We start from the raw sequence: 15,807 nt of genomic DNA on the forward strand, positions 1-15,807 counted from the left end.
TCGCGAACTAAATTGACATGAGTTTGACAAATAAAATGATACCAGGAATAGCAAAGAAAAAATAGGCACGAGTATATGTCGATAAAATGATATCGATAAGTAAGATTGCACTTAGGTTCTACCCTGCGATTATTGTATAGGGGTCACAAACGATTTCGATTTATATGAATGCGACGAGAAAAGTGGTAGATTCGATTGTAAGATTGTGACGTTACCCATCAAATCAGGAGGTGCGGATGCGAAATTGATAAATTTCAATATTAGTATGCAGGTTTGGGGGCAAGTTGTTTATTTCAAGAGCTCGGTTGTCAACATAAATCTAAAATTGGTGATTTCATTTGGACATGTGGCCGGTAGATGAGATTGATCCATAATTATTTAAATTCTGACCTAATTGTCAACTTGAATGTCCAGACAAAATCAAAGTCAAAATATACTTTATTCATGTAGGCCTAGGAACAAGCACTTATGAATAGTTATTAGGTACATATTATCTTAATCTAATTATCAGAGCAATTTATTGATGTTAATATTATTCCAGTTTAGGGACTGGTCTTTACAATCGAAGCAATAGGGATCACCGAGACGATTTAATTTTAGCGTCCACACCACACAAATTAAATGAGAAATTAATCACATTGTACGAAATTTTTTCCCGTCTGGGCTGAACTTATTTGTATTTTGAGCCAAAATCACTGTTTCTACATTATTATATATCACCTAACTTGTTACTCTAGCTGTAAGTTTTCCTAACAAATAAATAAAATAAAATATTTATTTATATACAATATGTTTATCAAATATCCTTGTCTCTATTACTATAAAATTGCACAATTTTCCAAATACCAAGTAACATTAGTAAAATAACTTAAATATACATTTTAACTGACCGCGCCACAGTAGCGCCCCTAGCGGTGAATTCTCGCTATATTCTCTAATTCAAACTTTTTTGAAAATATCAATATGAACAGCACTGGCCAAACTGTGGTATCATTTGTGCACATTGACCTGTCAATTTAGTTCGCGAGATTCTGGAGGCAACTTTAATTGGAGTGAATTAGACTATATATGGCATGCAGTTAAGGAGCTGGATAGGTGTGGATGCAAAATTGGATATGAAACCAACCGATGCTCATGCAAAAAAAATTACTTTCCTTGCACCCCAGCCTGCAAAATTTTCCACAGTGACGATTGCTATAACACGAGGTGCGCTATTATTTTCTCAATTTACTCCTTTTATGCACCTACATAATTTTATTAATTTATACCTACCTACCGCTTTTTTATTTGCAGCAATAGAAGACGGAGAGGTAGAAATATAAAGACAGAAGAAAAATATATTTTAAACAATGTAAAAAGCAAAATCAATAGTAAAAAAATTAGATAAAAACAAAAGGACTAAACATCTTTCATTCAACTTTCAGCCCCTTTTTAAGTCAGTATCTACCACAAAAACTAAACAAACTATAGGTACCAGCTGATGAAAAGGCGCAGTAAAAGGGTTAAAGAGGTATTCCCCGTTGGATATATGGATATTACGTATATGCGCAATTTTCTTCCGATTTAAAATGATCGTATCTGAAATAAACCGTTGTTTTGGCACCTTTAGATGATATTCCAAAAATGGCTAACGAAGTTGAGAACAAAATACCGCGTAGACAACCCAAAAAAAAATTAAATCCGAAATATGCGAAGAACAGCCCGAATTAGTGAAGCCGTGAAAGAAAAGACATAATCATATGTAGGTATTTAGGATCGTATGAAATCAACAAGATCCGATTGGTATCTTCGGCAATAAATTTACCGCGTCGCGAACTGATCGTAATGGTAGACTTTTGACTTCAAAATTGATCGAGGTCATTAATAAAGACAACACTTTATACCCAAAATTAACCACGTAGGAACCGCTTGTCGTTTTGAATCAGTCATCTATATCGGAATCGGACACGTACATGGTAGACCGGACAACCACCTGGCCAAGCAGGGTCTCTTTCTGCACCAATCCGTTGAATATTTCAGAAGTTTAAGTCTTGAAACAACAGAACAAGCCCACTTAGTGTTCACAGGGCTGACATTAATTAGTCACAGTAACGAACGGTTCAATCCGAAAAAAAAAAATTTGGGCCGTTGGCGCACCGTAGGTACGCACGGCTCACCAAGTCGATATTTTACAAGTATCCGCTAATACACCCCTACGGTGGAGAGTTATTGCTAAGAGTTATTGCTAAGCTAAAGGAGACGCGTCGACGTATAACAAAATTCTGAAAGAGGATCCGTATAAGTCTTGGCATCGTTGTTCAAAAAATTGAATGCAGGAATCACAATTTGCGTATTTTTTGCAAAAAAATGCGTGCAGTTATCAAAAAAACAAAGTATCCTCTAAATGCCGCAAAACTTTAAATGACTCCGAAATCATGGAGATGAGAAAATACAAAGTTCTATCGATGCTAAATCATAATCAAAGTACAGATAAACTAAAAACAGTAAAAACACGTGCCAAACTCTGTCACATAACGATCTCCAAAATTCTGTGGCACACGCTTACGTACACCATAGACCAAAATTATAATTAGCCACAGTAACAAACGGTTCTCTCCGAAAAAAAAATCAATTTGGGCCGTTGGCGCACGCACGGCTCACCAAGTCGATATTGCTGCAGTCTAGTGCTGTCGGAAACGCGTTTTTTCAATAATCAGGCCTCTCAGAAGAATGGATAATTGACACGTTTTGTAGAATTTCAGAAGAGAGATTAAGATATGCACATGACCAACAAATTTCGCGCAATCAAAACACAGGGGCAATGAGAGTCGCCCAGCTTGAGGAAGTGGTAGAATCATTAAATGACGAGACTATATATGGCGAGGGCGGTATTTAACTTATGCAAATAAATATTTTAGGAAGTTTGGGCAGGGCGTTCCAAGACCACGAATAGAGATTCTTCAGCTGGACGTGGTATACTATTAAATAGATACTACAACTTATGAAGAAAACTATTGAAAGTGGAGGCGATCTCAAAAAGTGACACTTTTGTTCAACCACTTTTAAAAATTATGAAGTATTTAGAGTCCCTATTTTTCATACAAAATAAATATTATCTTCAATGGACGCCATCGCCACGCCATATCATTGTGATTGACGTTGCTTGTCACGCCTTAAACTTAACAAAATTCGCAATACATTGCGTCTTAGAATAAACTTTAAAGTGTATTAAAAATCAAACCACACGTTATTTTTAAAAGTTGCTGAACAAATGTTGGTTTGTATGAGGAGTGCAGCCTACAGTTTAATTTTTTGCACGTATTACAGGCCACACCCGGTATACATCGTTGTCTGAGTACCCTCAACACAAGCCTTCTTGAGCTTACTGGGGGACTTGGTCAATCTGTGTAATAATGTCCTATAATATTTATAAAAAAAAATAAAAAAATAAAAAAAAACGAGGTAGTTGAGGAGGCCAATAACAATAAAAATGAGTTTCTTGCAACGTTTCTTCTCATCAAACGTCATTTCGAGACACAAGCAAATCTAACTATCTAAGAAAAATCAGGGATATGAAAGGAATTTAAAAACCCATTACAATTCCTTTCTTCCTCTAGTAACCCAATTACATATAATAATGATAACAACATTATAGGGACAGATTACGTGGTCAGCATTTCCCCGCGCTATACGGAATGCCCACCGCGCGGCTTGCTGCTTAGTTGTCCTCCGGCCGGTTTACTAACGAATGGGCCAAAAACGTTTCCCAAAGTATCACATCCCAAACTATGTTTCCCAAATTATCATTTCCCAAAAAAATGTTTGGCAAAACAACTTATCGCAAACTTTCAGTTAGCAATAGTCTTTTTTGGCAAGTTATTGTTTAGCAAATAATTACTTGGACAAGTTACATTTTACCAAGTATTATTTAGTCAAATGTATCATTAAGCATAACTTACATGTCCCAAAATATTGCATGGCATACAATTTACATACCAATAGCGAGGAGGCTGCAGAATTTAATTTGGCTGGTATTTAACTGATCATTACATATATAGTTAGTAAAAAGTAACGTCAAAAAAAATCATTCTTACTGCCAAAAATATGTAGTAGGTACTGAAATGATCACTAAAATTAAAACTCCATTTTAATATAAAATGATAACCAAATTTCTTACATCTTGCTATTCTATTAAAGCAAATAACACCAAAGTATCCCAAAAATAGTAAATAACCACCAATATTTAAACCACATTTTAGTTTAAAATGTCATGCAATTTTTTTACATCTCGTTATTCTACTAAATTATTAATCCACTTCGTGACCTTTTTCTAGTACATAGTATTTCGTTTCTGTAAGGATCGCAGTTCTAACCTAACCTAACCCACTTTTCTAATAGCATTTCGTTTCTGTAAGGGTCACAGTTCTAACCTAACCTAACCCTCTTTTCTGATAGCGGTTCCGTTTTGTGAGGATCGCAGTTCAAACCTAACCCACCCCACCCAAATTACGTAGAATTTAACGTACCTATATTACATAACATAACAAAAACTACAAATTTAAATAGAGAAAAAGAGATGCCTATTTGTCAAATTTGCGAAGTGACAATTTTGACCAAACATCTTTTTGGAATATAATAGTAGCCAATAAAAAAACGTTTGCTAAATAAGTTTTTGTCCTAATAACATTTGACAAAGTAAAATCATGCCAAATGATAATTTGACCAAATAAATTATATGCGAAGTGTAACTTTGCTAAAGGTTCCTTTGGGAAATGAAACTATTGCGATAAGTTTGTTGGGAAGTGAAATTTGGCGAAACGTATTTGGCCCAAACGGAAGTACACCCCTCCGGCCATGTACTAAGAAATACACGTTCTAATTCAGTATTCCTGATTATCATTTATATACTCCCAGATAGTTAATTCCTATAACTGGTGACCCCCGACATTTGACATTTAGTGAACCTTGAACTATTAACAGTGACAAATAGTGTTGGTGAATTGTTTAAACGACTTTTAAAGGAAAATCTGGTTGAGTTATTTCGTAATATTATTTCGGTACGCGTGTGTGTGTATTGTCGGCCGGACAACTCCCCGCGGTCCTGGGTAAACGGAAGCAAATTTAATTGTGTCGCAGAATGTCTCCGACACCACCACCATTGCCAGGACCTTCAGCAACCGCGGTTCCTGGAACCGCGACAACCATCGAGTTGTTTGTCAGCGATATCGCTTGCAGCGAAAATACCAGACTTCTGGCAGGATCAACCGCGACTGTGGTTTCTACAGGTAAAAGCGATATTAGCTCAGCAGAAAGCAGGGACCAATCAAACTATAATATTGTCATTGCTAAATTGGGAAAGCAGGCGATTCAGCAAGTTGCTGACATCTTGGAGAAACCGCCGGAAGAGAATAAATTTGCAACATTAAAAGCCAGATTATTAAGTGTCTATGAAGAGACCGAGGCAAAACGATTACAACAGGAGCTCGCGGTGACCAGCGACCTCGCAAGAGATAAGATTCCTGATGAGACCTTGACGTATTTTTGGCAAGGTCATCTACCACCGTCGGTGAGGGCCGTTGTAGGTGGTTGTAGCGTCCGCAAATTCGAAAAACATTGAGAGTCTGGCAAGCATAGCTGATAAGGTCATGGAGACCTTCAAACCGAATGAAGTTGCCGCTATACAGAGTACTTCACGTCAATCACGCCAGAGTTCGCCGACAGATTTTATAACGGCAGAATTGTGTTTTTATCACTACCGCTACAAGGCAAAGGCGAATAAGTGCGTACAACCGTGCAGCTGGAAGGGACCACAACCGCCGGCGGGAAACTAGCGGAAGTGCAGACGTTTTCGGCGGAACCCTGCACCATGGTAACTAATTATCGCCTTAGTGTGACAGATAAAATTTCCGGTTTAAAATTTTTAATAGATACCTACAGGTGTAAATGTGAGTGTAATTCCAAAGAATTTTAAATTTTTGAAAGACTCGTTACAACCTGTGAATAATTGCAAGTTATATGCCGCGAACAATACCGAAATTAAGACGTATATGGATACGTTAACTTAACGTTAAATTTAAGACGTAATTTTAAATGGAATTTTATTGTGTGCGATGTCAAACAGCCTATAATAGGTGCAGATTTTCTGCGTAATTATAGATTACTTGTAGATTTGTTTGGTAAAAGGCTGATTGATGATTTGACAAGAATTTATGTAATTGGAACGGTCATAAACCATACTCAGTCTTCGATTAATTTATTAAGTACGGATAACAAAGCATTTCACTTACTGCAAAAATATCCCGAGATATTAAGGCCATTATCATTAAATTTATTGAGGCACCTAAACATAACACTTACCATCATATTGAGACAACAGGGCCTCCGATTCACCAAAGAACTAGACCGCTGCCTCCTGATAGGTATGAAAAGGCTAAAAAGGAATTTCAGCAAATGCAAGAGATGGGAATTTGTAGGCCATCTAAGAGTCCGTGGTCTAGTCCTTTGCATATAGTTCCTAAAAAAGATGGAGAGATCCGTCCATTTGGGGATTATAGAGCTCTCAATGCAGTCACGAAGTCAGATCGCTATCCCATAGCGAGGATACATGACTTCACCTATTTATTGGCAGGTAAGTCCATATTTTCTTGTATAGACATGCGTAGAGCATATCATAATATCATGATACACCCTGATGACGTAGAGAAGACAGCCCTGACCACTCCATTTGGTTTGTATGAGTTCCCTAGGATGAGTTTCGGCCTGAGAAACGCTTGTCAGACCTTCCAGCGGTTCATGAACAATACCGTTTTAAGAGACTTTGATTTTGTGTATTCCATTCGCTCAAGATGGCCAAGCCACCGAAGCGGTGTTCGGGCGGTGAAAAGAGCGTTTGAGGGAAAACCGATAGGACGCCGCCCGGTCGGCCGACCTAGGGTGACGCTGATCTGGGCGAGCTACGGATTGAGAACTGGCGAGAAACGGCACAGGACCGGGATCAGTGGCGAGCAGTCGTGTTGGAGGCCAAGACACACTTTGGGTCGCTGCGCCAGAGAAGTAAGTGATTTTGTATATTGTTTCTTAGATCACATACTTGTTGCTTCTCTCTCAGAGGAAGAACACGACGGTCATCTCGAACAATTGTTTAAAAGACTTAGCGCATTCGGTATCACAATTAACCTGGAGAAATGTACATTTAAAGATAGTTAATTCCTATAAACATCACAAAATAAAACGAACAACCGCCACTAATACCTACTAAACGAATTTAAAAAATGAAGGCCATTTTAAATTTTGTTTCAGTTTTACCTTAAAATATATTTTTTTTATTAAGTAATAACAATCATTTTTGGCAAGCATAGGTTACAGCATACGTCAATGAATTACATAATTTTAAAGATTTTTTACTTTGGATTTAGGATTAGGTACCTAGTCCATTTGAATGACTAAAAGTACTGTACCAAAATGTAAAGTTTTCAAAACCCTGGGCAATTCAGATATGTGCAATCCAGAAAACCAAAAAGACCAGGTTGTTAACCCATCTGAATTGTGAAGACAGACGGCTAATACAACCTCAATAAAGGATCAAAGGAATACAAAGGAGTTAGAAAGGGTTATTATGGTCACAAGTAATTTACAAACTTTCTACAAACTGCCAGCAGTGCCAGCAGATTTCTTAACTTTTTCTACTATCCTTCAATTTCAATTTGGGTGTAAAAACAGGCTCATTACTTGTACACATTCAGGAAAGACAAGAACCATTTTTGATAAAAAAAAAACATTACAAAAGAAAACGGAAATCCACCACCAATACCTACTAAACGAATTTTTAAAGTGTGGTTTATTTGACCTGCCTTTAGATTTGTCAATATGAATTACTAAAATATAGAAATTTGAATAATTCGGGTGATATGCCTTACAAAGAAAACTACAAACGATAAGTTTTTACTCAATAACAACTGTATTGGGAAGACAAGACAAAACACGACAAGAGAAGGTAATTATGATCACAAGTAAATTACAAACCTATACTAACTGCAAGGCTAACAGCAGATTTCTTAACTTTTATTAAATTATCTTTCAAGTTCTATTTTGGTGTATAGACAGGCTCATTACTCATACAAATTTAGGAAAATGATAGAAAGCAATTCGACAACTCTTTCGAATTCGTTACCCCAAACAATCCAATTATGATAACATAAGAAAACGAACAACAACCGCCAATAGCTACTAATCGAATTTCAAAGATGTGTGCTATTTTTTTATTTTACCTTTATTAACAGCAATCTTTTTTGGCAGAACATCATCTGTCGAACTTACAAGTTTTTTTTATCTTTGGATTAATTGACAATTTTTTTGTGCCACAACACAGATATTAAAACAGTTGAGAGAATGTGTTATTCAGAAAACCAAAGAGATAAGTATTTTTTTATTTTGCTGAAAAACAACTGTTTGTATACAGACGAACTCCTAAATACATCCTGAGGAATGCATAAAAAGGAGTTAGAAAGGGATAATTATGGCCACAAGCAAATGACACACAGACTTTTAACTGGACTGTTCGAATCTACCGCGCGCATTGCTCGTCAGGCGAATTTCTGCGGCTACGCGTTTCGACTCGACTCGGCGCGCCTCAGTGGACGCGGGGTAGCGGATGAGTGATAACGGGGGGTTTCGATTTTGAGTTTAGGTATACTTTCGGATCTAGATTCAAAATGAACGAAGAATTATTGATATCTCTTGTCCAAAAATATCGTGAACTGTACGATCATTAAGATAGTCGGTATCGTGTACCCAGTGTTTGTGCACTCGTCGCTTTCTTGTTCTCTCGCACTCTTCTTCTTCAAAAAGAATTTGAAACAATAGCATTTCTTCAGCACAGCAAGCACGACCTCAGCACAGGTTCCCGTGACTTCGACTCGCTTCGATTCGTCTGTGATGAACGTACACGGAAAAAATGCGTCTCGATTCGACGCGATTCGACTTTAATGGACGCCAGCCTTAACTAGTAGACTGACAACAGATTTCTATTTTTTTTATTAAGTTTTGCATTCTTGGTACCATTTCAAGGATTTACTCAGAATTCAAGTGAAGTCAATCTTCCGTCAAAATATTGTGTTCATCATTTCAAAAAGTAGCTGCTGAAGAGTTCAATACTTCTACAGAGGTTTAGAAGCCCACTCAGCCAAGCTGTCTTCAAGTAATGTCAGTAACAGGCCACTCCAATAGCTTCATGATCTCTTGGCCTGCTGCCAGGGCATCCTCTTCCCTCATACTGTTCAATCGCTCAGTGACATGACGACTAAAGAACCAGTAATTATTGGTCTCCGAAGGAACATCGGACACTAACGGCTTCATAGCAATAAGGAGATCGTCCAGGACTTTTTTACACTTAGTATTCTTTTTCTTTTTAGATATGGGAGCTCTGCGTCTAGGTCGGTCAGTTCTCTGGCCTCGCTGTCGGATTTGTAGAAGTTCTGGGTCATCCATGTCTTCAAACTCAACTTTAACCTCCACATTGTCAGTCTCTTTGAAGTCCATTGCATAGCCCTGTGAAATGAAATAGCAAAACATATAAAAAAAATAAAATAGGAAATTATGAGTAAGGGGCTGTCCATAAATTACGTCTTCGTTTATTGACGATTTTTGACCCCCCCCCCCCCCTAAAATCATCCAAGTCATGCTTCGAATGACCCCGTTTCCTCCTACGTCATGCTACCATCATCCGATGTCCAGACCCCCCCCTAATTTGAAATGACGTAATTTATGAATATCCCCTAAGAGTGTACAAATTGAGTTCACAAACATGACAATTTCCAAAAATATATTTACACAACCTTATTGTCAGTGTTTAAGTCTTATGGAACATTGGCATAGTAATGGAACAGTTTAGCTATGTCAGCTCATATTAAAATTTAATGTAATATAATTTTAATTTAATTTACTGGTTTTACAATTTATGTACTCAACTAACATAATATTTTAAGCGCAGTGTAAAAGCACAACTAATAGAATATGGTCCGACAGACCTGAAATAAAGACTTTCAATTCAAATTTTAAAAGCCCGTGCACTGTGATATGAGCTGACTAGCCAAAGGCCATAGCCGTAGACACGGATATGGCTTTTGCCTAGTCAGCTCATATATTCAATATACGGAGTCAGATATAGATATAAATTGATTATTATTTAGCACCAAATAGTCAGTAGTAATATCAATAGTCACCCCTAGCCACTAGATAGAAGTACTGCATATACCTATTTAAATTGGCTTTTTAAGTGTTTTTGAACTCTACTGTACATACATGAGTTAGGCTTAGAACGCATTGCAATTAATTTCTTGCAATTTCAGAACCAAAAATGTGTAACGTATGGCATGCTTCATATGTGCAGCACTTGCAAGACTGAAACTGCAAGTAATTCGTCTGAAAATGCAAGAAATTAATCACAGTGCATTATTGTGCACATGTGTAATCATAGTTCACAAGAAATTAATCATAGTCTAAAATGAATCGTTATCTGCAAGGCAAAGTTGGAGAAAAATGTACAAAAAACTAAATGTTTCATACCTCATAGACATCCTCTTTTCTAGAACCTTCCCGGAGAAACTGCAGCGGTTTCCATAGTGGCCAGCATGGCACATATACCTCTTCAAGAGTCTTGGCAGTCTCCTTGGAGCGCTCGATACGTCGCACGTTGTGGTTGTACGTACTTCGTATGTTCACCCAGCGATCACGGACAGAGCGAGCTGCCACAGACAATATCATGAATACATATTACAAAAATAAGGTATTATCAGTAATACACTTGGTCAGAGTCCAGATAATTAATTCATAAGGTCAAATTAATAGGTACTGTAAAACACTATAACATTGCCCTTCCAACATGACACTTTCTGAAGAAAGCGTATCTGTACTATACTTTTAAGTTATTTCGCTTCTACTGAATGGTAACGTGGTGGGCAAAGTTATGTTGAAAGGGCAATGTTATAGTGTTTTACGGTACCCAAAGTTAACAAACAAACGAGTTACCTACCAGTAAATCCACCGCCCAGTTTCGCAGCAAACTCAGCATAGGCCTTGTACTTCTGCTGTATGTGATGGTTAGTGTTTCCAAATGGTTTCCAAATGAAGTCTCTTTGTCGCACGAACTCGACGAGATCCAGCTCTAATTTTCGCGTCCAATAACACGGTTTTCGCGGCATTTCACAACACTAAAAAAGCTAACAGTCAAATCGTTAAAGATTACAGAGGCAAGGAAATGATTAAAGCTAAACACAATTGTCTCTTTACTAATGTAATGATTCGATGTACGATTTAATGAAGGCAGCTACACAGAAATGCCGTTTTGGGTTGCAGCGCTGGGCCGGCACCGGCAGGACAATGCAATCAATGCAAATGGAACGCTGTAGCGATGATATTTGATATTTATTCTAAAAATCTAGGGCGCACTTCGGGGCGTGATCCGACATTATCACATCGCAGACACAATACCTAATAATTAATAAAATTAATACTACGCAGCAGAAGCAGTGTTGCCATCTCGAATTTTGAAAAAATGCTAGACTAATGTCTAGATTATGCCAAAGTTTTATGAAATATGCTAAAATATCACTTGAAAATACTGAAAATAGATACTTAAAATAATATGGTGTCTAAAGATATTCACTAAAAAACACCGTACTTTGTCAGTAGAAAAAGGCGCGAAATTCAAATTTTCTATGGGATGATAATCCTTCGCGCCTACTTTTTTTTTTATTTGTCATTTTTGTTTACTAACGGAAATGGCTTGACAGACTTTAGTTACGACGGTTACGAGTTTGCTGTTGTTTGGCCATGGTCTAATAAAACATGGTCTTCCATTCCCAGAGTGACACGCGATTACGTCACAATAACATTGCCACTTTATTTCAACATAACCTGTTACATGGGTACATTATACCTACGGTTAATAAGTTAAAATATTTCTTTATAATTTTATAATTTTCATTTATATGTATTTTAGCTTAAATTTTACAATAACACGTCATTTTTAATTACTTGTTAGCAATATCTTCCGATTCACGAAAGAAATTTCAGACTTTCGGGTAATTCTGTTTATACTACTGGCAACACAGGATAGCGCTGTGGACATTTGACAATTCGGATCTAGATAACTTCATGCCCTGGGCTATAACCGCGAAAATCGAAGTACGCAAATTGCGGGGATTTTTCTCTGTCACTCTAATTACGCCTTCATTGGAGTAAAAGAGAAAGATCCCCGCAATTTGCGAATTTCGGTTTTCGCGGTAGCCGCTCAGACCGTCATCCTTGTCGAACGCGTGTTAATTGTTATTTCCTTCTCGCGCAGTGTCAGCAGTCGCAGTGTTTTCCAAACTTTTCACGTCGTAAGCTTGGTAATTAATGTGTAACTGTGAATTAGTTTTTTAAACGTTTGTCTTGTATAGATAAATAAAGTTTAATTTAATACATTAGATTTGTTTTATTTTACTATGTTTCTACATGAATAACTTAAAATTAATGCCGTTAAAATAATTTTCACCGTTGGTTAAAATTCTCCCACATTTCAAAGTTTGAGAACCTGTAAACAGCATGATGACGTAGGGTCATTCCATGTGATTTCAACAAATTTGAATTAAAAAGTGTGCCGCATGATTTTTGATTTGCATAAAAAAAATTGAGGGTATATTTCATGGTGGCAGAAGTGCTGAACCACCACCAGTTTTTTTTTTATCTTTTAATTTCCAATATTTGCCCATTCGAAGTTAGCAGTGGGGTCAAATTCTTGCTTGTACAAAATCAGACCAAACTTTTTTTCTATAAAAGGTAACGAAATAATTATTACTTTTTTTGATTAGGTAAGAAATGTGGATATTATACTGTATGACAAAATTTATCTGAATTAACTACAAAAAAATGGTGACCACCCGAAGTGTACACCTAATTGGTCAATTATTGCAATTTTAAAATGGTTCTTGTGCCAACCCTGGTGCATATCAAATATTACTTTTTTCTGAAATATAATGTACTTGCCGTGTTCATCTTGTAAAATAAATATAATTGTGTTAGATCAATTACTTCTAATAGAAAAATATAAGTGAAAATTGAGAAATTCGAAAAATGCTCGTGTTTGACTCTAAAAAAATCCATGTGGAAGAGAAAATAAAAATTTGATTGTAGTCAGAAAATATAGCTGATAATTTCGTTAATTATATTTAGAAAAAAAAGTTTTGTTATTTTGCCTATTTTTTGAAATATGATTTTTTTAACATGCTACTTTTTACAACTATCGATACAAAATGTTTTATGTTATAAATTAATAAAAATGGGACGGTAATTGGTCATACGGATATTATTTACGTTTTTTATGTTCAAATATTTTTTTTGACATGGCAATAATTTCATTTGTAAATTTAATGAGGGTAGAAATTCGACAATGCACTGTTACCTGACAAGGATTGTGAATCACTTGCGAATGTTTCTTAATTTAGCCGTGTACATGGTCTAATAAAACATGGTCTTCTATTCCCAGAGTGACACAGGCCTACGTCACAATAACATGGCCGCTATGTATAGCGCTATCGCATATTATCATATAGCGCTGTCGCATGATGACGTAGGCTTGTGTCAGTTAGGTGACCTAGAAAAGACGGGAATAGAGTACCAGGCGGAGTATATTATTATACCATGGCCGTATAGTGAATAACCGACGCCTCCTGACTTGTTAACAAGCTTTATTTGCATGTTACATGGGTAATAAGTAAACGGCCCAATAATCCTTATCGAAGTTCTATAGGAAATCGTATTTATCTAGGAGATAATGAAGTGGTGAATTAAAAGTGCGACGTTATTCAACTTCAGAAAATTTTGAAGTAGCAAAGGTTTGCAAATGATTTTTTTTTTTGTATAAATATATAAAGTAAATTTCAATCGTCTGGATTTTATTTATATTTTTCCATCGAATTCATTCATATTTATAAGTTTAAGGTCATATGTATTTTAATCTGCATAAATACAACAAGAGCGAAAATGTATGAGATGAGCAGTTTAAAAAATCATATTTCAAAAAATAGGCAAAATAACAAAACTTTTTTTTCTAAATCTAATTAACGAAGATATCAGCTATATTTGCTGACTAAAATCAAATTTTTATTTTATCTTCCACGTGGATTTTTTTAGAGTCAAACATGAGCATTTTTCGAATTTCTCAATTTTCACTTATATTTTTCTATTAGAAGTAATTGATCTAACACAATTATATTTATTTTACAAGATGAACACGGCAAGTACTTTATATTTCAGAAAAAAGTAATATTTGATATGCACCAGGGTTGGCACAAGAACCGATTTAAAATTGCAATAATTGACCAATTAGGTATACACTTCGGGTGGTCACCATTTTTTTTGTAGTTAATTCAGATAAATTTTGTCATACAGTATAATATCCACATTTCTTACCTAATCAAAAAAAGTAATAATTATTTCGTTACCTTTTATAGAAAAAAAGTTAGGTCTGATTTTGTACAAGCAGGAATTTAACCCCACTGTTAACTTCGAATGGGCAAAACTTGGAAATTAAAAGATAAAAAAAAAACTGGCGGTGGTTCAGCACTTCTGCCATCATGAAGTATATCCTCAATTTTTTTTATTCAAATCAAAAATCATACGGCACCTCATTATTGACCAAGTGAGCTCAAAATGCGAGCAAAGCTTCTCCGTTTCAGACGTATAACCGCGAATATCGAAAATCGAGAATTTCTAGCAACTCTCTGTCAATCTAATTACGCCTTAATTGGAGTAAAAGAGGTAGTTGCACGAAATTTTCATTATCGACCCTCTGTAAATGTATGTAGCTAATAAGAACCACATAAGGTGATGGCGCATATTGTTGCTGCCAAGTTGGTGCAAACTTGGCTTAGACTAAATTATGCTAAAAAATATGCCAGATGCTAAATGTAAAATTTTGGTGCCAAAGTGAGTGAAATTATGCCAGATCTGGCATCATTTATGCCAAGTTGGCAACACTGAGCAGAAGCAGAGTATCAATAGCACGGACCTAGAGAGTAACCCGGATAGTGTACATTAGCCAAAAAGTGTGTCCACATGAGAAGTCAAGGTGGGCCGTTGCATCTCTTTCTAATTAGGGTGACCATAAGTCATATGTATGTGGGATATTAGGCCCCATTCGCACGACAGCTTAAAAAGCGTTGCGTTAAAACCCGACGTTGGCGCTTTTTTACCGTTTCCAATATTTGTGTTCATATGAACGCTTAAAAATCACTTGTGAATCGTACTGCCACGTACGTATCTCAGCAAAGCCATACTTTATTTGCTATTACGACGTATTATTTGAATATAGCTTGAATATTTCAGGAATTTGTAAGCATAAGTTGACATTTTTAAGGTGAAACTAATAATAATCTTGACGATTGACACCAAAAATTGACACTTGACAGCCAACTGACAGCAGCGCCGGCGCTTTTTTAACGCTTGTGAGAACAGATACACGGAGTTCCGTATGCTCTATTCAATTTGACGCCAACGCTCAACGCCGAAAATCGAACAGTGCTCGATAAAAAAGCGCCGCGCTTAAAAACCGCCTTCGTGTGAATACATACATGGTTATCCATTTGTGTCATTCAAACGCTTTTTTAACGCGCGTTGAAAAAGCTGCCGTGCGAACGGGCCTTTAGGATAACATTGAATATATAGTTTGGCCAGGATCTTTTCTTATTCGTGCATAGTTATATTAGTTATAAAGAATCATACTGTCTTTTCGCTGTACTAGTATTATGGCCTAAAAAAGGATGGATATAGTTTTTTTTTCTCTTCTGT

General features: G+C 36.4%; 1 protein-coding gene across 1 annotated transcript; it reads right to left on the bottom strand.

Annotated features, from left to right (window-relative positions):
* Positions 1-7,961: 7,961 nt before the first annotated feature.
* On the bottom strand, positions 7,962-11,459 carry LOC134795085 (uncharacterized). The gene is made up of 3 exons (XM_063766920.1): positions 11,009-11,459; positions 10,543-10,721; positions 7,962-9,525 (listed from the first exon to the last, which is right to left on the bottom strand). Exons 1-3 carry the CDS (start codon positions 11,175-11,177, stop codon positions 9,172-9,174), a joined length of 702 nt encoding a protein of 233 aa, XP_063622990.1. The 5' UTR covers positions 11,178-11,459; the 3' UTR covers positions 7,962-9,171.
* Between the last annotated feature and the right edge of the window lie 4,348 nt (positions 11,460-15,807).

Source organism: Cydia splendana, chromosome 11 (assembly GCF_910591565.1).
Source record: "Cydia splendana chromosome 11, ilCydSple1.2, whole genome shotgun sequence".
NCBI classification, from domain to species: domain Eukaryota; kingdom Metazoa; phylum Arthropoda; class Insecta; order Lepidoptera; family Tortricidae; genus Cydia; species Cydia splendana.

Excerpts from the sequence above, each read along its gene's own strand:
- LOC134795085 (XM_063766920.1), bottom strand. The coding sequence starts at position 11,177 with ATGCCGCGAAAACCGTGTTATTGGACGCGAAAATTAGAGCTGGATCTC. Across the intron at positions 10,722-11,008 it reads ACTGGGCGGTGGATTTACTG|CTCGCTCTGTCCGTGATCGC; the intron begins GTAGGTAACTCG and ends TGTCTGTGGCAG. Across the intron at positions 9,526-10,542 it reads GAAAAGAGGATGTCTATGAG|GGCTATGCAATGGACTTCAA; the intron begins GTATGAAACATT and ends TTCATTTCACAG.